Genomic DNA, 24,898 nt, shown 5'->3' on the forward strand with positions numbered 1-24,898 from the left:
AGACAACTGTGCAGATAATCCTTCAAGATTAGATTACTGTGTTAAAGATAAAATATTTCATCATGTATAGTTACACTGACAATTTTCTTACTAATAAAGGCTATATACTAAATTTAAATTATAATTTCTATAACAACTTTCCATTCAAATGTTTTAGGAGACAGAAGAGACATCTTTTGGGGAGGGAAAAGTACAACTACTTCCTGAAAAGCCTTAAAGGAAAAAGACATTTTTTAATTTTAAACACTAAAATAACTTTTTGAAGCTTCTTTTACAATGAAAAGCAGAAAACATAAATAGTATTTTTAACTACTGATTTAGGTTTTTTAAATAAACATACAGTACGTAGTCACACAAGTTAAATAAAATATTAACTTTCCACTAATTCATATAAACAATATGAGACAATTATGTTAAATAAAAAATCAGAATTTCCATGTTTTTCCTTTCCAAAAAACCATTTCCACTTTAGAATTTAAGAAAACTGAAACACAGGTCTGAGCTACATTAGCTTTGAGATTAGGGGAAGCAGAAATACTCAGGCAATTCATTAACCTGGCTCATTGGCCTAACTTATATGAGTTGTCTTGGTACTATTGGTAAAATGACAGTAAAGAACAGCTATGGACATAGTTTCTTGAATGCTAATGCAACATTTCTACTCCTGAATATTCTGGCCAGTGTTATAGTCCTCAGAGACTCTATCAAACCAAAGCGCAATTCCTTCAGATTGATCAACAAGGCAAATCTCATACAAGGAAGCTTTGGACCAAAGAATAATCCATATTTAGGAAACTAAAGATAAACAAACGATGGAGCTTTGCTCTGTGAAGTCAGAAAAGCTGTTCTTAAAGAAACAATCTGTGAATTATATACAGCATAAAATTAAGGTTGCACAAATGATGTTTTCTCCTATTCTGTCATTGAGCATCCCTTCCCACTAAAGATTAATACTACGTCAAATTCTTTTTTCTTCCTTGCTAAAAGAGGCTTTTCAATCTTGGACATGTTTAACAAAAGTAAAGCAAATGAAACATAGAACTAGACTTAGATCTCATTCACATCTTGCACACTTTGAACAAAACGTAGCATGCATAGTAATCTCTCAAAATCCCTGATATCATATTATATTCACTAATCTACTCTTTACTTATTCAGCCTAATTCACACAGGAGGTATTCACAAGAACTACTATTTTGTGTAATATTACATATTTAGGCAAGTCAACACAAACAAAATGTAACTTCATACTTCAAACCCTCAATTTTCAGTTTGCAAATGGAAAGCTGCAACAATTCCTTTTTGAATATCCTGGAATATAACTATTATGACCTCTCAATATCCATCATCTGCTTATAAAAAGAAAAGGAAGCATCTGATATTTCTCATTTTTAAATATATATTGTTTCCCCTCTGTTGTTTGTACAAACAGAATAAAAGTTAAAAAAACAGGCCATCTGTCAAAATCTTACATTTTCTTAAGGCATAAACTAAATCAACAGAAACAATGTTTTTATTTCTTCTAACTTAAAACAATTCTCACCTTCTTAAAAATAAAATAAGCTAGACTGCTGAAAAAAAGGACAGAACAAATATTCACCAATAGAAAGTAGTGCATTATTAGGCCTCTTTTCCCTTGGTTTTATGCTTTTTCAGGTTTACAACAAACTCAGGGCAGGTTGTGATGAGGACTGTTTGCAAGAAATAAAAAAAAAAAAAAGAAGAAGAAAAGAAAAGAAGGAAATTGCAAGGAATAACATTTCTTTGCAGAAACTACACAATAGGATCCAACTAAAGTAACTCCTATGTAAAATTAATATACACTTGTCTCAATGTATTTCCATTAGTAGCTAAAATCACACATAAACACACTTCAACTTCAAAAAGCAATCTGTATCAGAAAAGACTTAACCTGTATTTAGAAATAGCTAGTAGATGGAACTGTGCTTATTATGGGTCCTTAAATACTAAAAACAGCAGAAGTGGCTCTCAAAAAATCACCACCTACTTCAACAAGGAATTAAAAAAAAAGCCATCTCTTAACACCATATCAAAGAAAGGAAATAATCTGCATAGATCAAGGTATTCTGCCGACAGGAAAAGCTACTCCTGCTTTCCCTAGCTCTCACCATAAAAGTAACATCTGCTCATTTTATTAAAATCCAGTAATTGTCACCTTATTTTAAAGTGAGCTTTCATATGCTCCTTTAGCTGTGAGGAAGTTTCAAATTCCTTTTTGCAAGATTTGCAGCTGTGGATTCTACTGCCAGCCAGTTCTTGACGATGTTCTTCCATGTGTATGGACAGCTGACTCTGTAAAGTAAATTCATCTCCACACTCTGAACAGATAAGATTCTGAAAGAGATAATAGAGACTGATTTTTTAAAAAATATTCACAAAGAGCAGCACATATTCACAAACTTTGCTCAAACAGATGCATGCATCCTTCTATGAACACGGGCAGCTGGAAGCAAGCAGCAATAAAAGTTTAAAAGTGAAACAAGTTTGTGCGCCTCTAATATAAATCATGAACAATAATCAGTGCATGCTTATGGTAACATTAATCTTTTAAGAAATCCATTAAAACTGAATTCTGAAGACGTTATTACGGTAGCAAAAACATATGCTTCAGCACCATCATCACCACTCCCTATTTCCTTGCTAGACTATTTCAAAATACACATAGAAATTTACCTTATTGCCTTTAGATTACAGCCTACATAAACATTTTTAAAAACAAACCAACCAACCCACCCAACATTTTCTAACCAAAAATATTATAATTTTAGATTCAGGATCTGAATTTTAACTTATTAGTTAAAACTATACAGATCATCACTTAATCTTTAGCAGAAATTCCACCATAGTTACTACCAACTTATCTCAAGCTATCTCCACATACAAGAAGATAGAAATAAGTAGGGACAGGCATTATTTCTGACAGGTAACATTTAAACCCATTAATTTTACATCAATGTGAAACATGCCACTTTCCAGTTAAATTAGTATTCCATGTCATTTAGCACGGAAATTATACTTGCAATGTTTAATACAAAAGCATTGGTGTTTCTCCAAAATTCAGAGGAGGAATCAAAGTGAATTATTGTTCCAAAAAAAGCTCAAAGTTGTACATTTATTTGACTTTCTTTTGCTTTTCAAACCATTAATTTTATTTCTCACAGCGTCTCTACAAGAATAAAAGCACAGGATTAAGAATAAATCTCAAAAATGTTCACCACCTCTTCAGCAATACTTCTGTTACATGTTCCTTACTGGTGCAAGCAAGCAATTTCAGACAGTTTTGGCCCCATTTAATTTTATAATAATTGTATTTATTATCACTGCAAATGGAAATGGTTTCTCTGTTCTTCTCCTTGAATGATCAACAATGCAAAAAGTGTTCATTTAAATAAAAGATGTTAAGAGTGTTTAAACAAAAAGGAGCAGATACATGGTGCTATTTTAAAATTTCTTGACAATAAATCTGTTCCCTAAGTCTGGGGAAAAAAAAACAAAGATTCTGTAATGCTACCAGAAAACCTTTCCAACCCCAAAATTTTAAAATCTGAAGGTGAGCATTTTAACAAAATACTATCTCAGAATGACTTCTTAGGTTTAACCTAAAGGTTATTATTATTGGAATTAAGTTATAGTGTGGGACAGTAAAATTATTTTTTTTTCTACTTTCACATCTGAGTAAGAATACTTCTTATTGAAGAAAGCTCTTATACAAAGTTGCTTTTTAATGATCCTTTTGTATAAGTGGGGAACAATTACCTGAAAAGAAGCTTATAATGCACACTATACCAAGCATGCGACCCTCCAGATATAAACTGTTTGTTGTTCCCTTCTCAGCATCTTTCAGACACATACACCTATGAACTTATGTTCTGTTAGCACCCATCCTTTTAAGCAACTTCAAGAACAAAAGAATGGTTCAGGAAGCATTTCAGACAGCTAAAGTATAGGTATTTTTATTCGTTATTTTAGAATTCGGTGTAGCAAGACAAGAACATGGTAAAATAGAAGAGCTGTACAAAAAAACAATACATCAAGCCCAATACCTCCCCTCTGGAATAGGTAGTAACAGACTGGGAGCTGGGGAAAATCAGAGAATCAGTGATTACATCTTGATAACCTGACTATGGTTAAATCCACCTTCTAACCCTCACAGCAAAGAGGCTGTCTACACACTGCTATCTAAGACTTAAAATTCCAAACTTCGGAAATAAATTTTGTAAAGCTTTATTCATCCAATTCTGCCTATATTCCCTGCTTTTGTTTTTCCATATCCTCTCTGTGTAGGAGTCCTTTTAAACTCCTGATCTTCCTCTCTTCAGTATCAATGACTCCTAACATGAATTAAAATAATCTTTTACAGATATTTTCCAAAGCCCATTGCTTCTGAATTACAAAACAGGACAAACAAAATACCTTGCCCTACCTCTTTTTGTAATGTTAATTACATCTGAATAACTGTAATTGTACTTTACATCCACCAAACATATCAGTTTCAACTTTCTCAGGACATAAAGGTTTTCCTAAATTCCAACAAAAGCTCATGCTAGTAGAGAGGGAAGACATATTAACAATTTTAATGCAATAAGTATTCAGTTTGTATTTAGCATTCCTGTCTCACCAGGGCAAAAAATTACCCTGGATGCCACTGTAAGTTAGTGGAAGTGGAGAGAAACAGGAATCCTCTACAAGGCTGGGCATACTTACACAAGATACATTCTTTGTGACTTGCTAAAAAATTAAAAAGGTAGGACTAGTTTAAGAAAGTTACTTGAAAGTGAGGAATTTCAAGCGCATGTTGGGGTTTATTCTTCATTACACCAGTCTCACACAGAAATCACCAAAGAACGTGAGGAGAAAATAAATCTCCTGCAAGCTACATTTAAAGGGTCCAGAAAATTTCTTTTGGTACATCTCACAGGAGCAATCAAAACTTGTCTTTCAACACAGACAAACATGTTCTCCTGAAGCTAATTGGAGAGATCAAGAAACCAGTAACACTAGTTGCTTGTTACTGCCCTTCTGCACTCATATGTAGATAAAGCTGACTGGTGCAGCACCAAACCAGACCACAATCATCAAAACAAACTTCAGCTTTGTGCAGTAGTCTCCTCAACTACTGCGTACGTTCCAAAGGGAAAACATATCTTCTCTGTTTGCAGGTTTTCAGCTATTCTAACAGGAGAAAAGCAAAAGCAAACAGGAAGAAGACTGTATGCCACTGCTAACTGCAATTCTTACATTGCATGTTCAGAAAAACTCCTGAATGACAACCACTGCTACGATCAAGACCTTACGTTTCAAGTTCAAATTCCAGCTCTTCTGCAGGCCCTGTGTATAACCATTGGGAAAGTCATTCTTGTAACTCTCTGTGAATTAATCTTTGTTATGATCATTTCCATTTTATCACAAAATTCTGATACATGAATGTATTCATTAGCATTGAAAGGCACTGATGTCTTTATAAGTTTAATTTTTAAGCTTCAAATGGAATTTTAAGATGAGGAGTCATGTGCATCAATGAAAATAAGACACAAAGATATGCAAGAGTCAAAAAAGTCTGCCTTAAGCCTATTAGCCATGAATTTTCGTTAGAAGTTCCTTGTATAAAAGTGAGGGCATTAAATATTTCACTTGCTAGAGAAGTATCCAAATTCAAATCCACAAACGACTTCCAAACAGTCCACAGGAACTTATAAGAAACAATATGCACCCTGCCTTTCATTTTCTACAGAGGATACTAGAACTTCATATGAATATTTTCATGGCATCAGTAAAACAACAGAAAAAAAGAACTGATTGTTTATCACAGAATCACAGAACTAGTTGAGGTTAGAAGGGACCTCTGGAGATGATCTAGTCCAATCCCACTGCTCAAGCAGGGTCACCTAGAGCATGTTGCCCAGGACCCTGCCCAGATGGCTTCTGAATATCTCCAAGGATGGAGACTCCACAACCTCTCTGGGCAAGCTGTTCCAGTGCTCTGTTATCCTCAAAGTAAAGTTTTTCCTTATGCTCAGACAGAGCTGCCTGTGCCTCAGCTTGTGCCCATTGCCTCTTGTCTTGTCACTGGGCACCACTGAAAAGAGAGAGCCTTTCATCATGAGAGATGCTCCAGTCCCTTCATCATCTTAGCAGTCCTTTGCTGGACTCAGTCCAGTAGCTCCATGTCTCTCTTGTACTGGGGAGCCCAGAACTGGATACAGCACTCCAGATGCAGCTTCATCAGGGCTGAGTAGAGGGGGAGGATCACCTCCCTCAACCTGCTGGCAACACTCTTCCTAATGCAGCCAAGGATAACATCGGCTTCCTTGGCCACAAGGGCACATTGCTGACTCATGGTCGACTTGTTGTCTACCAGGACTCCCAGGTCTTTCTCTGCAGAGCTGCCTTCCAGCAAGTTGGGGTTATTCCTGCCTAGGTGAAGGACTGCACTTTCCTTTATGAGGTTGCCTTCTGCCTGTCTCTCCAGTCTGTGGAAGTCCCTCTGAATAGCAGCACAGCCCACTGGTGTATCAGCCACTCCTCCCAGTTTTGGATCATCAGCAAACTTTTTAAGGGTGCACTCTGTCCCTTCATCCAGGCCACTGATGAATAAGTCGAACAATACTGCACCCAGTGTTGACCCCTGGGGGACACTGCTAGCTACAGGCCTCCAACTAGACTTTGCGCCCCTGATCACAACCCTCTGAGCTCTGCCATTCAGCCAGTTCTCAATTCACCTCACCATCCACTCACCTAGCCTGCACTTCCTGAGCTAGCCTATGAAGATGTTATGGGAGACAGTGTCAAAAGTCTTCCTGAAGTCAAGGCAGACAATATGAACTGCTCTCCCCTCATCTATCCAGCCATTCATTTCATCATAGAAGGCTATCAGGTTGGTTAAGCATGATTTCTCCTTTATGAATCCATGCTGACTACTCCTGATCACCTTCTTATCCTTCACATGCCTTCACATGGAGATGACCCCCAGAATGAGGTGCTCCATCACCTTTCCAGGGATGGAGGTGAGGCTGACTGGTCTGTAGTTCCCTGGGTCCTCCTCCTTGCCCTTTCTGAAGACTGCAGCAACATGTGCTTTCTTCCAGTCCTCAGGCACCTCTCCTGATCTCCACTACCTTTCAAAGATGATGGAGAGTGGCCTAGCAATGATGTCCGCCAGCTCCCTCAGCACTCGTGGGTACATCCCATCAGGGCCAATGGACTTGTGGATGTCCAGTCTGCTTAAACGATCTCTAGCCCAATCCTCCTCCAACAAGGGAAAGTCTCCCTTTCTCCAGACTTTCTCCCTGGTCTCCAGGGTCTGGGACTGCTGAAGGCCGGTCTTCCAGTAAACACTGAAACAAAGGTGGCATTCAGTATCTCTGCCTTCTCTGTATCCTTTGTCATCAGGGCCCCTGCCCCATTGAGCAGTGAACCCACATTTTCCCTAGTCTTCCTTTTGTTAATGATGTATTTGAAGAAGTCCTTCTTGCTGTCCTTGACAGATTAAAATCCAAATGGGCCTTGGCCTTCCTAGTTCCATCCCTGCATAGTCGGATGACACCCCTGTATTCCTCCCAAGTGGCCTGTCCTTGTTTCCACCCTCTGTACATTTCCTTCTTCTGTTGGAGTTTTGCCAGGAACTCCTTGTTCATCCAAGCCAGTCTCCTGCCCCCTTTTCTCAATTTCTTGCTCATTGGGATGCACCATTCTTGAGCTTGGAGGAGGTGATCCTTGAATATTAACCAGCTCTCTTGAAACCCTCTTCCTTCTAGGGCCTGATCCCATGGGATTCTTCCAAGATGGTCCCTGAAGAGGCCAAATTTTGCTCTCCTGAGGTCCAGGGTTATGATCCTGCTGTTTCCCCTGCTTCCTCCTTGCAGGATCCTGAACTCCACCATCTCACGGTCACTGCAGCCAAGGCTGCCACCAGCCTTCACATCTCCAACCAGTCCTTCAGTATTTGCCAGTACAAGGTCCAGCAGTGCACCTCTCCTCGTTGGCTCCTCTATCACCTATGTCAGAAAGTTATCATCAGTGCTCTCCAAGAACCTCCTGGATTGTTTGTGCCTTGCCGTATTGTTCTTCCAGCAGGTATCAGGGTGGTTAAACTCCCCCCTGAGAACCAGGGCCTGTGATTGTGAGGCTACTTCCAGCTGTCTGTAGAAGGCCTCATCTACTTCCTCTTCCTGATCAGGTGGCCTGTAGCAAACACCCACAACAGTGTCACCCATGTTAGTCTGCTCCCTAATCCTTACCCATCAGCTCTCAATCTGCTCATGGTCCACCCCTACCCCACCACATTTACAGAAAATGTGTTCATTAGACATCAACTCTACTATTTCCTTTGGCTTCAAGTTTCCTCTGAAATAATACCATTTACAGTTTGTAGGTACACAGCACAGACTGAGGTTTCTTAGTCTGTGAATATTGTTTGTTTCTTCCACTGATGTTCTAATTTATTTCAAACCAATTTACTACTTGGACTACTTAAAGTTACTTGTAACCAAATGCCACCTATACATAACTTATTCTTCTGACATCTACATAAAGTATCAACATAACGATCAGCTGAGTTGAATGCAAAATCACTTAGTGATACAAATGAATTCTAAAAAGCACACTTAGGCATCTTTCTTGATGATCAATTTCCTTACTGTGATCTTTTTAGCAACAAAAAACTACTCCCCTCAGTCAGCATCCATTAAATTGTGCCCTATTACAGATACATTAACACCCAACACAATTGTACTTAAGTCCTCCCATGTTAACTCTGTTCTGCACTTGATAAAATGTGAACTGATACCAGGATTAAAGATCTTCCCAAGCTCACTGGCCAAAGCTGCTGTAAGCTGTCTGCAGTCGATATGGAGAGCCATACAATCTTTATGGTTAGAATTCTGGCAATGATTCAGCTCCAGTTCTCCAATGCAGAATGGAATTTTCAAAAGCTTTCACAGGAAGAAGAGGTAATAAGACTGAAAATTTTGTATTTTGGGCAGTACAATCAACTCTGGTAACTGGAGTAAAGACTACAACAAGGTTTCAGAAATAGTAACATGCATTAACTGTTTATTGAGAATGTAACCTAACTTATCAAAATGGAAAATAAGACTGGAGGAGGGAAAGGAATAAGTAGTCAACTCAGTTGAAATGACTGCTACCAAAAAAGGAAAAAAAAAGGGATATTTTTTCTAGATAACGGAAACAGCTTAAAGATGCAGGAAATAGATGGTGAAAGGGCCTCAGCAGTAATCAGAATATACGAATCAAATACAGACAAGACCACTAAGAACAGGAATTTTCTGAAGTGACCTCGACCATCAACAAATGACCACCCTGACTATTACACATGGGCTTCTTGAAGTACATGAAACTACAGAAATTGCTCCAAAATAAAAATATTTGTAAAGAGTTAAAAGACAGCTCAATTTTCAGGTAAATTTAATTTTATTTATAGTATATTTATCAGTTAACAGTCATGATTTATTAAAGCCATCAAATATGCAAAGACCCTCTGTGTTAGTAAGAGCAGGACTGGAAAACGTTCTTAGATGTGGTATGTCCATTACAGCTAGTATTATTAAAATACACTCTCCTTTATAAATTCTGTATTTCCTCTTTTCTCCTTTACTCAACCTTGCAATCTAAAGCATACAGCTGAGGACTAAGTATAACAACCACAACATGTTCATCCTTTTACAAACTGAATTATGAGGTTTAATGAATTACCTCTTCTTTCTCATGTAGCATTATATGAGCTTTCAGACTAGCCACTCTGGAGAATTTCTTGTTGCACACAGGACATGTAGGATCTTCACCATTGTGGGTACATTTATGAAGCGTCAAGTTGAATTCAACGTTGAATGACATTGGACACTGGTTGCATCGGTGAGGCTGTTTGTGAAAACAGCAAAGATAAACACAAAATTCAGTCTTCCCATAAGCTACATGTACTATAGGCAACAATTGCAAGCATACAAATCAAAATTTTAAAAAAAGTAATTCAAGTACCTACATGCAATAATGATGCCTAGGAATATACCAAAGAGTCTTAATTATTTTCTCTTCTTCAGGTCTCATTACTGAAAACACGCACACAATATTTCAAGACCATTTGGGTACAGACAATAGGGGAACTAAAAAAAAGGATACTCAAAAATTGAGATTGTTGTGAGGAGAGTGAAAATAGCAGGAGGAAGAATGAGTTATTGAAAGAGCCAGTAATACATCTTATACATTAACTGATTTACTAACCTCTCCTTAGGCTCAATTAAGAATGAAACCAGCAGAGTGAAGAGCCCTCTGAGAATTGCAATCTTAGTTTATTCTAGGATTACCTGCTATTTGCTTGGTATTGGCACAACTAGTTTTCATTGTTAAAGAGCATCTTCTCTTCTACATATAACAGCTCTTACATGAATGTGAAATAAATTCTAGGAAGCATGATTTCAAATTAAAACAAAAGGTGGGGGAGTTAATGTTATCATCTTTACAACATGACACTTGTATAGTAGTTTTTCGTATTTACGGATTAACATCTCAAAATTACATTTTGTAAGCATTAGTATATATCTATGACTACCTTAAACATTACTAAGATTATTTTTCCATCATATTTAAGGTAGTTTTAGCTTTGTAAAACAGAAACCAAGGAACAAAAATTAAATAAAATGCTTCCAATTACACATGAAACCTGTGGCAAAAACTCCATTTAATAAGTCAGTAGTCTTAATTGCAAAGCTGTATTTCCCTCATTCTTCCCCAAACTAGACTTGTAAGCAACTGAAATGATGACATTAGTCTGTTGAATAAAAACACACTAGACCATAACTGTAAGAGATCAGCTAAGTCCAGTTAATCAAAACAACCATTATTTTCTTTTTATTGCTAATGTGCAGAATCAGTTCACAAATTCATTTAAAAGGAAACTATACATTTTCTTATCTACTTGAACATGATAAATCAAAAGAAACTGCTACACTACAACTAAAAATTACTGAACTGGAGACAATATTCTAACTAAATTCTACCAAAGTATGGCTCCTCTCCACACTCTGAAGTCCCGAAGTAATCATCAGTGAAATGACTAAAGAAAATCTTGAACATGATTTCTAGTATTAAAATACTCATATTAGCTTTACTTGTCAGTACACAAAAATATCAATATACATTGGTATTTTCTAAGTTTATACCTACTAGAATTCATACCTTGTCATTTTGCTCATGATCCCTCATATGGCGCTGGAACTGGGTCTCCTTTGGAAAAGACAGCAAACAGATCTCACACTTATGGAAGTTAGGTAATCGGTAGGGAAAGTTATTGTTCTCTATATTCAGTGTCAGAACACCATCTACAAAATAAGCATCAAAACATTTTGTAAAATGTTTTATTTCATTTACTTATAATTTATTGTAAAAACAAGAATTCTTTGAAGCAGAAACTATTCAGACTCTTCTAAGATTTTGACGTGTACAAGCTTCTGACTTCACTGGATCTTGAAGATCTCTGGCATAAAAGACAAGTACATGTCTGCTTCCATTGACCTGCAATCTAAGGAATATATCCACCTCTGTAACTGTCAGCTGGTAAGGAGATGAATAAACACCTTTTCCTAGTAATTTAAAATCATTTATATCTCTGATTCAGAAATATCCCATCCAGTTTGCAACAATATAACTTGCTGTCAAATACACTAAGCACAGAGGTTACTTTTAATAACATTACATCATGTGTTTCTAGAAAACATTTTAATACAACATAGTCAGCAGTTATGACTATGCAGGTTTTCTCTCCACTCTTTTTTTTTTTTTTTTTTTTTTTTTTTTAAGAAGACTAATTTAGGCATCTTTTCTTTCCTCTACTTCTGGCAATGTAAAACCTTCACCAGTTACCTTTAGAGCTGTAAAACCAAGACCAATGGTTCAAACAGCTGAGAGACAGACAATGAACTGCCAAACTCTGCACACCTGCATTCAATGGAGAATAGGATTTTTATAGACCCAGACTAACCCTATGCAGTTTTCCTGCTCTGAACATGGTCATACAACTTCTGATAAACAAGCTGGAACCTTCTATATCTTATTGCTCAAATGGCTGAAGTAGGTCCTGTTAATATTCTCCTTATATCTTAAATACTTTTAAGATTATCCAAAAAACAGAAACTGAAAATCATAGGTTCCAAAAAATATAAACACATTCTACATTTGGGAAGACACTGTACTATTAAGAAAATTAATTTTATTTAAGACAACCTTTAAGAAAAAAATTGGCAGGAGGGAGCTAAAAAATGTAAGATTCTTCAATGCAGTATTAATAAAATAACAATCAAAATCCGTTGGTTCATGCTTCAGATTGAAGACACTATATCAAAAACCACCGAATTCAGTTTTTACCATCACCACAACAGAACAAAATGTATCAACAACACAGGGAAAAAAAAGAAAACATTGATTTTATTATCTAGCAACGGAAAGAGTGATGATTTCCTCTTGGAAAAGTCAGTACTTCTGACCACATTTATAAGATTTTTGCAAAAGAAACAGCAACACATCTAATAGTTTACAGCACTCTCATTTTCCCTCGGAGGAAACCAAAAGACTCATATTCATATACTATTCCTGCTCAACACTAGATCTACCTTAAAGTCTAGTCTCATTCAAAACATCACTTAAAAAGGGCAGCAGCTTATGTCCTGATCGCCTTTTTGCCTTCCACAAAGACTCTCATAATAAATCTAAAAAGCTTGTAGTTGAGAAAGCTCCAGGAAACATTCCAGGAGAAGATTTTTCGGGTGAAAAATCAAAATTGAAAACAATCTCATAAGGACTTACATTTCTCATTTCTGGACTATTGAAGTCCCAATTAACTTTTGCTTTGCAAAATTTAGTTACACATCCTTCTGTTAGAGAGAAAATAATGTGCCTGGGCATCACAAATATTTAACATATATAAACTTAAACCTGCTGTAGCCTTTAAAGAACTCTCAGCTGTAAATTCATGGTATACGCAGACACTACTTTTTCCTTCCCTGAAATGGTCACAATTCTTCAAAAGCTAGAAAGCACATCTTTAATTACAATACACTGTCATTTAAGTGTTTCTCTGATAAATATTCTGAGTAGAATGAAGTGCACAAAATCAGTTTATTTAAATATTAGCATGACATGAAAAGAAGTGAAAGAAAAATCTACTCCAATAGTTGGACTATATGAAAACTTAATGCAAGAAGACTTACTGCAAGAAGCTTTCCTCTCCCCTGGAAAACAGAGCAACCGTTCGACACTATCAAGGCCTGACCTCTCACTCTAAATTGACAACTGAAAAATGATACAATTCATGACTTTAAAAAGGCCTTTAAACTATCTTCACAAACCAGATTATTACCTTTAAACACTCACTCTCAAGATCAAAGACACCAGACAACACACGAAAATGATGCCTAAGCAACTGAGCTTGCAAAGGTATGACTCTGAAATAATCATATCTCTCCTCTACAATTTTAAACACAGAAAAAGCAAAGTGTTCACTAACATCTGGAGGAGATTACAAAGGAGCTTACTTATTTGTCAGTAAAATTTCTACAGAATTTTCATTGAAATGTGTATCTATATCAATCACAAAATTGATTACTCTATAGACTGTAAATTTTCTTATGTAATTCAAACAAGACTTAAAAGGAATTATATATTTATGAAAAATCCTTGTGATGCTTCAAAGGAGATATATGGGAAGGGGCACTTCACTTTTTGTTCAAAAATAAAAAGGAAATAGTGAGTAGGAAAATGACAACCACCAAGATAAACAAAAAATGGTAACAAAAGCATAATCTTAAAATATTTCATAGGAAAGACTGAAGAAACAGTCTAAGCTTTGGCAAATTTGCAGTTGAGCATATTATACCCCTGTATCACAGTGTCAGGAGTTTCTCAAGGCTAGTTCATGAATGGTCATAAATGCTGAGTTGCCTGCCTGCCTTTCTGCCCTCCTAAAGGCACTCAGGCTCCAAGGAAGAAGAGGTAGAGGGCATGTGTTTAGAAAATTAGTTGCTTACGTCTTATATATTCTTCTTTAGAAAAAAGACCCAAAACTTTGTAACTCTATGAAAAGTCCAATCTTACACTTTTTTATTCATATCTTTCATAGTGTCCTGGAGAGCAAAAGAAAGAAGTTTGGGAAGTCAGGATTGGATCCTAGAGATCAGCAACTGGACTGTACACTCTCACCTGAAGGAGAGGGTTGCTTGGCAGAAGACTTACATTGCTGAAATGAATCTCAAGGCCTCAAGGCACAGAAAAAAAATTTAGGTTAGATTCCAGAATCTTCAAAGGCTCCAGTAGAGCAGTTCTCAGCCTGGCAATCTTCAGTAAGTACATACAGCGGCTATGAATGGTGCAATTTGGACCTACAGAACTTTGAGTTCCATTTCTTCAATTTCACTCAAAGGACAGGATTGAGATCTAATGCAGATTAAAACTGAAACATGAATCCATTTCTTCCTTAGCATTTTGTTTGAACTAGTTAAAGGAAAGATGAAACTGTGATCATCTTTCTTCTCATTTATATACTTGCTGAAGTATAGGTCAGTCCTTTATTACCTACCAAATACAGGATATTTCTGAGAGTTCTAAAGCTCCTTATCATATAATATGCAAGAACTGAGTTTTTAATTTTATTCTTCCAGTAACAAGGAGAATATTCAGAATAGTCTCCCTGACGAAATCAAGAAATTAGTAACCATAAGGACATAAATGTCATGTTGTATTTAGAACTGGAACAACAGAAAAACAGAAAAGACATTTTCAATAATAAAAGTAACAAGCAACTGAGATATATTTAAACTTTTCAGTTAGGCATCATAAACTCAAGTATGATCTGAATCAGTCTTAAAATCATTTATACATAACAATGAAATAACAGTTTGACAGACTTTTCTTGTTAGAAGTATTAATAATCAGATGAAGACACCATTTATACTAATACCTGTATATCATAGCAAGTCAAAGTAACTTACATTACCAAATTTCTGGGAAATCCAGCAAAGAAGCCTAGTTGTATGATCTTCTTTACTTATTTCAGAGAAACAATGCTTTTAAGTGCATCGGCTTGAACCACGATGCAAACTGAAGCAAGTTAAATACCGCAAAATGCTAAACCTATCTTAAACACCAATATTTTTGAATACCCAAACACATGAAGACAACACAAATTCAGGAATTTAGCAGTGGGATACAGATCCTATACTTCTAAATGAATTCTGTTCCTTTAAAAAAAATCAGAAAACCTCAGTGACATCTAAACATTCCCTGTTCACCAAAGGGAAACACAATTAAAATACTGACATAAATAACAATCTATTTCATCATCTCAATTCATCATTTATCAGATGAGCAGCCTTATCATAAATAACCGATCTGGTACACAAGCTCCCAGAAAAATGTAAATATTGACTGGTTACACAGACTAAACAATCTATCTTTAGATATATGGTATAGGTAATGGAATGTCATTCAAGTGAACAACGCAGAATTAGAAGTTATGTTTTTATTTAGAGAAGACATTAATTTATTCAGCATACAACTTCAACAAAAAACACACGAAAAATGTTACATTTTCTTAGAGAACAGAGAAAGAAACTACTCATTGATGTGTATAAACATACAAAAAACACACACACACACACACACACACACAAAACAAATGTTAGACTAACAAATCTCCTGAAAAACAAGCTATTCTTTTGGGTCTGCACCCTACTATAAATAATAAACCTCACTGAACAGTTGCAAAGTTTAAAACACTGCATTCATTAACTGTGAAGAAACAGTGCAAAAGCTACTGTAATTTGGGGGGCTTCGTGATTTTAACATTTGCCCTGTGACAACATAAATCAACACTATTCCATCACAGCTTCAGAGAGACAGTCAAGTATCAATACAATTAAACTAAAATGGGAGCCCTTAACTCATTATGTACTGTCAAAGGAACATTTTGTCTGTATTCTTGCAGTTTGTCCAAAGTGCAATAGGAGGGAAAAAAGGACACCAAAAAGTACCAAAACCAAACTTGCCAAGTACATATCAAAGATAATAAAATTCCAATTTAAATACAGACTTAATCAAACACTCTTATGTCACAGCCTTCAAGTTCTCTTGAAATCTATTGCGCCTAATAGTGTTCGCAATCAAACTTTGGGTCAACTGAGCTATAGATTTTTGCAATACAGCCTTCTGAAAAATCTACCTCAGGATTTGAGTCAGCAAGGAGGTGCTCTCTGCTATAAGCCACTGATGGCAATGTGGAAAGAGGAAGACAGAATTAGAGCAACAGGGCCTGCACTCCTAACCATTTCTTCCTTATGTAAGCAGCACTGTACTTCATGGCAGTATGCAATCCTCTCTGTACAAGGCACCGATGGAATCATTCAGCTGTAAATGCAGCAGAGTCTTATTGGAGCTCCAATAGCTTAGTAGCATCAGACTGAGAGGACACCCTGCATCAAACACCCATTCAAGCTCAAGGAATTCACGGATGAAGAATTGCCACTGAAGCTAAATGGCAGCTGAGAAGTCTAGGGACACAATGAGGATGTGACCCTATCAAAATCTATTTGGTAACTTATGAGTGGAAAGAAAGTAGTAGGACAACAGAACAAAACAGGGATGCTGATATTTATGAAGTTTCCTTATACTAGATCAGAAACTATGAAACACAGATGATAATGAATCACTCAAACATCTTGCTTTGTTCTACACTGATGAAAATTCATATTATTTTAAACCTAACTCAGCACTTAAAAAAACCAACAAACAAAACCAAAAAACATTCAATAGCTATTCCTCATCTCCACTACTGGGGTAAGTGGGAAAGAGAATCATATTCTATATGCTGGACCAAAATCCGCACATTAATTGAGATTTGCTAATATTAAAAAAAGTGCGATTATTATTCTTTGGTCAGCAGTCAATCTGGGATTTAAGTACTACCAGTACAGACATTTTGCTTCAGGAGCATCAGATAACTGAAAATAGACATATCCTCAACCAACTCTGATGGCTTCATCTGACATTCAGACAAATACTGCTATCATTCCAAAAAAAACCCAGCTACAGCAGAATAATTCTAAAGATCTCAAATAGAAATATAATTATATTTGCAAACATTAAATGTACAGGAACGAATGAAGTATGAAAGGTGTGACTATAATAGGGGACAAAGTAATGAGGACTTGCAATTGGCAGAAAGATACAGAGAAGGAATTGATCAAGGACTGAAGTTATCACATACCAAGAATTTAACACATTATGTAACCACTTAAATTACGGGTAAGAAGACACAGACATGCCAAGCACAGTGCAGAATTAATATGGAATTAAAGAACACCAATGTAATCTAAGTCTAACAACTTTTAGCAGACACACAATATACACCCCATGCACATACTTGGATCCTGCAGTTACTGCAGAACACAGATGACAGAACAAATGTACCACTGTTAAAGCCTAAAGATTCTCTTTTCTAAGGCAAAAGTTTGAGCAGGGTGACCCTCTTGTATGGTTTAAACAGGAACTACCTATAGCTATCCTACACACAAAATTAAGCCCACATCACAGATGCAGTACAATCCCTTCATTCTTATCTACAAGATATCACTTACCTATTTTTACTATAATCAGAGCTCAACACATAAAGATCTTAATGTACAACTACTAAAATAACCTACATCAGTTTATATCAATTCACTGAAGACTTAAGAAAAATGCATTTTGAACTGGCCAATCATACCAAATTGAAAAGTAAAGCCTCAAAACTGACTTTCCCCTAATGCAGTAAGTCCATACCCTCACCGATGCCAGAGGACAAGCAGATACCAAACAGAATACAGCAGCTCTGCGAAGACTGGGTTAAAGCTACATTGCACAATAACATTTCTTAACTCTGTGTATTTACCATCCTTCAAGTGGGAAGTTCTGTTAAAATTCATACCCTGTGAAGGCACAAAATACTCAGTTTTAAACCGAATTCCTTGACAAGCATATTTAAGCCTCTGTGAAAGCAGTCTTCGGGTTTAAATACAGGCTATACAGTCCAGGCTTCAAGAACAGTTCAGTACATTTTGCAAATATTTCACTTTGCTGGTCAAAGACTTCCTAAAAAATAGTCACTTCCGCTCCTGCTAAGTGGAAACTGTCAGAGAGCAGCGAAAGTCAAAAAATGCTAATTTCATGTTGCTGCTATTCAAACTGTGACAAACCATACCGGAACAAACAGAAAAGACTTTCATTATGGGTAAGGAAGATTTAGGACAAGAAAAAGACTGAGGGTGCAAGCACAGTAATAGAATCCTCAAAGTCCTTCTCATACACCTCAGATAATGACAGAAATAATGAACAGTAACTACAAACTCACAGAAACAACTACACCTGGATTGGAGAAAGACGGAAACTCTCACAGATTAGCAGAAAGAAGAGGTGACATAGCATCAAGTTCTGAAGAAACCACCACCACCTACAGACCTATTTAAAGCCTTGTTCACTAAGATGACTAATAAAATAACCATGAGCACTCAAGATATTATCCTTGATCTATAACAAATGTCTTCAATCATTTCCTTTTCACTTAGTATCTAACTGAACAATAAATGTTTGGTATTTATTTCAATTTCAGCTTAATAGCAAGTGTTTGTTACTAAATTCTAATTAAAACATAAAAAAACAAGTAAGATTTACAAAATAACGTCTTCACAATATGAGACCTACCATATTTTTAAAAACTTTTCTTAATGCAAATTCATATTGGCATCTTCAAAAATACTTCAGTGTTTTAAGATTCCCCCCTCCCTCAAGCTTCAGGTATCTCTCCTCCCAACTTCCAAAAATAATTAAAATGAGCATCTCTATCATGATACCATCTCAAAGTATATGACAAGTATCTTACGCAAAGCCAGTAAGTAAAACTGAAAGGAAACATAACTGTTTGGGAATTATAACCCAAAAAACTAAGATAATCAATCTTAAATCTGAATAAGAAACATATTCAAAAAAGGAACATTAAAAAAAAAAAGTATTCCAAAATAAATGGAATACAATAAACATTCCCCTTAATGCTTTCTTTGCACTAACTCAACTGCACAGTAGGAGTGGAAATCGCCTTCTAGTGTCTTACAGAGAGACTCCTACAGAAACAGAACTGCCCTCAGCCAATGGTTCTCCAATGAATTTTGGCAATGGCGCAACCAACTACAGAAAATTTGCATGGCCTGCATTTCTGACAGTTCAAATACTGTCATGATGGTTGTTTGTAAGTACTAAGTAAATTCTAATTAAAAAAAAAAACACATCTACAAGGAGTAGCACTTTTTCTAATGTATTTTTCTTGCTTCATATATATTCAAGGTTAAATCCTGAATTTTTCAGAAGAGCAAGAGCCAAGAACCTGTTGCACCGCTGTAGAAAATGAGATATACAACCAATAGGACCATTGCTAAGTAGCCAGTGCAGAAATCAAGGAGCATCAAAATCCCATGATCAGTTTTCCAGTCTCACAGCCTGCACTGACTGGGGCAAAGAGTTAAACATACTAGAAACACAACTGCCCCAAATGCACGTTGTCCTGTTCAACCATAGCGTCTTCATTTGTGACCTCCTTCCAGCCATGTGCCACTGTGGACAAGAATGTGAAGCTTGACAATTACTGACTTCGCCCTTTTCACAAGCTGCTCAACTCTCTACAACCAAAGACTCCGGAACTCACAATATTTGCCCATGTGGGATGCAGTCCTTACAACTGCAGACCACAGAAGTCTCTGAATCCCCTGAGTAATAGTCCCAGACCCTGTCATTCTGGACTGCTATCTGGAATCAAACTCCTTCTATGAAACAATTCGATTAATAAATCAGCAATTTTTTTGTAAAAAAAAAATGTTAAATACATGAAAAATGCAAAATATGTGAGAACTAGACATCAACTCATAGTAATCTCCTTCAGCCAGAAGGGTCTAAGATCAATGTCCAACCAACAACAAAATGGACACAGCTACTAGGCACTTGTTTTGGACAGCTTGTATCATAGTCTTGATCTTTTTCTTATTCATATAGAATGCCATTGTTACAGGAACTTAACATATGCATATCAAATGCTATCCTTACAAGAAATACCAGTGCATGAAGTAAAACGCTTCAGTTAAAAAGAACTTCAAAGAAAAAAAAAATCTCAGTTTCCAAAACTTAGAGTAGCCAAAGTTCTTTGGGTCCTTCTTTATAGTCTTATATATAGCGTTAAAAAGCCGAGATCAACTCCTCCAACAAAACAAAAGAATAAAATCTTCTGGTTGGAGCTTGTGGTCCACAGCTTTCCATATGTGAGAAAACATTTTACCTAACTTCCCATCACTCATGTTACAGTATAGTGATTTTTTTTTGAATGTCAGCACATTTCAATTCTGCAAAAAGTATTCCAGACACAGAAGGTTCACCTACACGTCTCTTGAAGAGCCAAGGCTCATCTGCAAGCATTCAAAAAAATGTTAAATATATATTACAAATATTAATTAGGTGACTTTTCAGGACTGAAATAACCATGGTATTTGAAGGATGTTTTGCAAAATCTCTCCCCCTTCTATCTGGAAAAGAATTTACTCCTACATGCATGTGCTTAAAGATAAGTCATTGAAGATGATTGCAGACCTACCTAAAACAATGTTTTTGCAGTTTGTGGGATTTACACACTACTAACAGATCCCTGGTAACATCAGCTGGAATAAACTACACAAAAGATCCATAAAACTCACTAGCTAAAAATTACTGTCAAAAAAACCCACAAGCCCATCAAGCAAAATCAGATCTGAAATATTTAGTAGTCATCAGTGACACTGAAACGCAAAGAACAAAATAAAAAAGCCTATGAGGGTGCAAGACAGACTAATATGTGCTTGGGAAAGCTAGTTCTTCTTTCAGCATATGTTCACAAAGAAGATCACTACAAAGGTGGTTTTCAACACCTCAAAAAAAGGAAGGCTTCCCTTGTAATTTGGTAGAAAAGTTGATTCTTATTTTCATTCACTTATTATTTACTTGAAGCTGCTATGCATTTTGCCTGGGGGAGGAGTGCGGGAGAAAGAAAGGAGAAGCGGAAGGCACGGAAAACCTTCCCGTGCTGCCCGCCACGGGCCCGGCCGGGCTCGTCCCCGGCCCCTCACCGGCCAGCTCGGCGCCAGGTCCCAGCCAGCTTAGGTCCCAGACCACGGCTGCGGGGCTGCCGGGAGAAAGCGGAAGGCAAGGCCGCCGGCCTGGGCCGCCAACCTCTTCCCGGCAGCCCTCCCCGCGGACAGCCTCGCGCCCGCCCCTAAGCGACCGAGCGGCGACAGCCGCCGCGCCCGCTCCCCCGGCCGCGGTGGAAGGGGCATTGTAACGGCCGGGGAAGGGGAGCGCGGCAAGCGGCTGGGGGCCGGCCGCCTGCCGGCCCCCTCCAGCGGCGGCGATGGCGGTGCCCGCCCGTCCGCGGGCCGCCGCGTCGTGTGGGGCCACGGAACTGCCCGCGCCGTATCATTCCGCAGGGCCGGGCCGGGCCAGGCTCCCTCCCCTCCCCTCCGCCCTCTCGCCTATACACTCACACAATAGACCCGGCCTCCCTCCCCCATATCCGGGGACTATATGCGCGGCCCGCGGAGGCTTCTCGCCTGTCTCGCCGAGACCGGCTTCCACCCCAGGGCGCGTATCGCGCTCGCCCGGCCGCGCTCGTTACCTGACTCGGCGCCGGCCTTGCTAGTCTCCCTGCTGGGTTTGGGAGGCCGCCCCCTCGGCATGGCTGCCCCCTCCCCCCACCCCCCCCCGAGCGCGCGCACACACACACACACACTTGGCAACGGCGGAGGAAGAGGCGGTTGGCAAAGGGGGAGCGAGGGGGCGGGGAAGAACGAGCGAACCCGGCCCTATACACAGATCGCGAGCGGCTCGCCTCCACGGGGCTACGCGAGGCGGGGGCTGGCGCAGGCGCACACAGGCCCGCGGGGGGGGTGGGGGGGAGCGGGGCAGAGGCGCACTCACGGCAAGGCCAGGCCAGGCCAGGCGGCGCAGGCGCACTGCGCTCGCCTCGCGAACGCGGCCGAGGCGGGGGGTAGAACGGCAGCGTGAAAGAGGTCGCGAGAGGCGTGGGGGGGCTGCTGCGCATGCGCGGGGAGCGGAGGCGGGAGGGAGGCTTCGTGGGCGTGCATACCTCAGGTGGGGGGGAGGCCTCCGCTACATCCGGGGACCGCGGAGCTCTCGGGGGCGCGCGGCTGCCGGCGCATGCGTCTTGCGGGGCTGCCTGAGACGGCCGCGACCTGGCAGAGGGGTTCGGCCCGCGGCGGCTGCGGCCTGCGGTGCTTTGTTGTGGGACAGCCGGCGCGGCGCCGCGGAGTGTTTTGCTTCGAGCAGAAAGGCTGAAATTTCTCTTCGAGACCAAAGAGAAGAGGCGGGGCGGTCCCCCGCGGCCTCTGGCAGCGGCTCTGCTAAGGCGGTGGCAGTGCCTGTGTGGCAGGTGGGGTGACTCCTCACCTTTAGGCCTTCTGCCCCCCCGCCTGCATCCTCTGTAAACTTTGCTGTCACCGTTCAGCCTGAGAGATGCATAACGTGCACACACAAGCGTGGGGGCCCCGCGCCTTCCTCAGTGAGGCACCCCCAGTGGGCACCCTGGGCAGGCTGGCAGGGTTTGCCATGTAAGCAGTTCCAGCAAGCACTGGTTTCTCCTTGATCCTCCTGGACTGTGGTGCTTGAGTTGCTTAACGTGAGAGGAGATTCCTCTGGTCATAAGAGACCACTGGATCATTTAATTGGAGTCCTTGAAAATCATAAGCCATAACATTTAACCCTGTCACCTGTAACCTGTGTGTAGCTAAAGGCTGCTCTCTGGAAGTGATGGATACAGATTCAGCTCTTTTCCTCGGTACCCTGTTCCAGCAGTTGATGGCCTTCATTGCTTCCAAGCTGTTTCCCATTTGAACTCATAGGGCTTCAGCTTCTGAACTGAGATTTTCATCTTTTCTTTTTCTGCTACATTAAAAACACTTCTTAATATGGAGCATTTGTGTTTGATGGATGACTTGGTTAATCATTTTTAGATAATTTCACCTATTTAAGTCTTTTTTTCTAAAGTACACTGTATGTGTTACATTTTCTTCCTGAACATTCTGCCTTTTTTTTTTTTTTTTTAAGAAAAGTGGACATTAATATAAAGAGAACTGCTGTAAGAGTGCAGCCAACAGTGATAAAACTACGGGGGTTTTTTAAGGCTAGTTAGTTCATCATCCAAAACCCTCTCTCCCACTGCACCAGGTTGCCAATTGCTACTTAGTTGCTCAACTGTTATGATGGTCAAACTCTTCTCCTTGTTTTCCAGGAAGTAACCCTCCCCCCACCCCATATGGCCAGTGTCTGTCCAGTTTCTTTATTCCAAACTGATGTTTTAGTAGCCTGTATTAAAATACTTGATTTGGAGTAGGTTGAGTTCATCAAGCAATCCAGATGACCCTGTCTCATCATTTACTACATTTATTACCTTTATGTTAGTCTCTGTATTCTCTGCAAATAGTATTAGCCAGGTACTTCAGCTCACTAATCAAAAGAATAGGGCATGCCAAGTACTGATGTCTGTGAACTGTAGTAGAAAAACATTATTTAATGTTTTTCCTCATCTTTGGATGTTAATTAACGCTTTCTTAATTCATTTACCATGTTCTATTGATAATATGGATTTTTTCATCAGTGCTGAGTTAAATGCTTTTCAAAAATCTAATTAAATTAGATCTACAAACTTGCCTTTAGCTACAAAATTTAATCATATCAAAGAATGAAATCAGGTTGTTGGAATGAGAGGTTTCATTTTTTCCTGAAGGCTAAGGTTGGGTAAGTGTATTTGGTTAATTTCTTCTATCTGCCAGTAAAAATTGTACTATATTTAATCTGCTGTGCAAAAGTGCAGCACTGGAGCATAAAGATGGAAAAGAAGACTGAAGCTGGTCTGACCTGTGTCTGAGGTTCCTTTGAACTGAGTCCTTGCTGCAGCCCAGCTACACACAGATAAAAGGCAAAGAACAGCAGTGGCCTCTGGTGGCTATAGGCTAGCTCTGTCCTGCAAACTGCTGAGGTTGCCAGTCCTTTCAGCAGTGAACTACAACTTACAGCTACATGAGTCAAGGTAACAGCTGTTCACAAGATCTCAGTGAGACCATAGTGACAGCACACAAAAACAAAGAACTCCGAACTGAATCAATATATAAAAAACTGTGCACAAGCTCGTTAGTCTAAGTAGTTGGCCTTATTTTGTTCTGATGTTGCTGTAAGGATTACCTGTATTTTTTGAGCTCTTATGTATTAGAATTAGGAACTTTGAATCTCGAGTTCTATTTCAGTCTGGAACTGAACTGATGTATACCTCACGGGAACTCAAAGTGGGATTGTGTGTGCAGCTGCTTCTGTCTGGACTGATTGTAATGAAAATTGTACCTAATTTTTCAAGTCTAATGGGAAAGCCAACTGTAGTTTTTATTTTGGCTTTTCTACACCATTATTACCTGCAGGTCTTTGACTGTTCAGCAGTAATTCATAAAATCATGGTTAATTTTGTACAACAAAAGTCTGTACATCATCTGTTCCAAAATTATACGGTATGTTTGGGGATGCATATCAGTGTTGTAACGTTTCTGCATTGCTCCCTCATTCTGTACAAAACTATCCCTGCATAAAAGTAAAGAAAGACCCTAGATTTTAATTCATATCCTCAAAGAGCCTGTGGTACTGGGAGATAGAAAAATAATTCTGAAGAGTATGTAGAATATGTGATGAGTGTTTAAAAAAGGGTTTTAATAAGTAAATTCAATGGTAAACAAGATGACTAAAATTGTCTGACACTTTTAACAGCCAT

General features: G+C 38.7%; 1 protein-coding gene across 11 annotated transcripts in view; it reads right to left on the reverse strand.

Moving 5' to 3' along the window:
• ZNF236 (zinc finger protein 236) overlaps positions 1-22,150 on the reverse strand; it is an 87,737-nt gene extending 65,587 nt beyond the window's left edge. For 5 of the 11 annotated variants that reach the window (XR_010387864.1, XM_064507113.1, XM_064507112.1 and 2 more), the window contains exons 1-4: positions 21,743-21,848; positions 11,212-11,354; positions 9,733-9,897; positions 2,177-2,355 (exon numbers count right to left, since the gene is read on the reverse strand). Coding sequence is in view for 10 of the 11 variants with exons in the window: in XM_064507113.1 (XP_064363183.1) it covers positions 2,177-2,355; positions 9,733-9,897; positions 11,212-11,354; positions 21,743-21,803 (548 nt within the window). In the remaining variant the exon portion in view is untranslated. The other 6 variants (XM_064507117.1, XM_064507116.1, XM_064507115.1 and 3 more) reach the window with 6 other exon arrangements.
• Between the last annotated feature and the right edge of the window lie 2,748 nt (positions 22,151-24,898).

This window comes from Dromaius novaehollandiae, chromosome 2 (genome assembly GCF_036370855.1).
Source record: "Dromaius novaehollandiae isolate bDroNov1 chromosome 2, bDroNov1.hap1, whole genome shotgun sequence".
Classification (NCBI taxonomy): Eukaryota; Metazoa; Chordata; class Aves; order Casuariiformes; family Dromaiidae; genus Dromaius; species Dromaius novaehollandiae.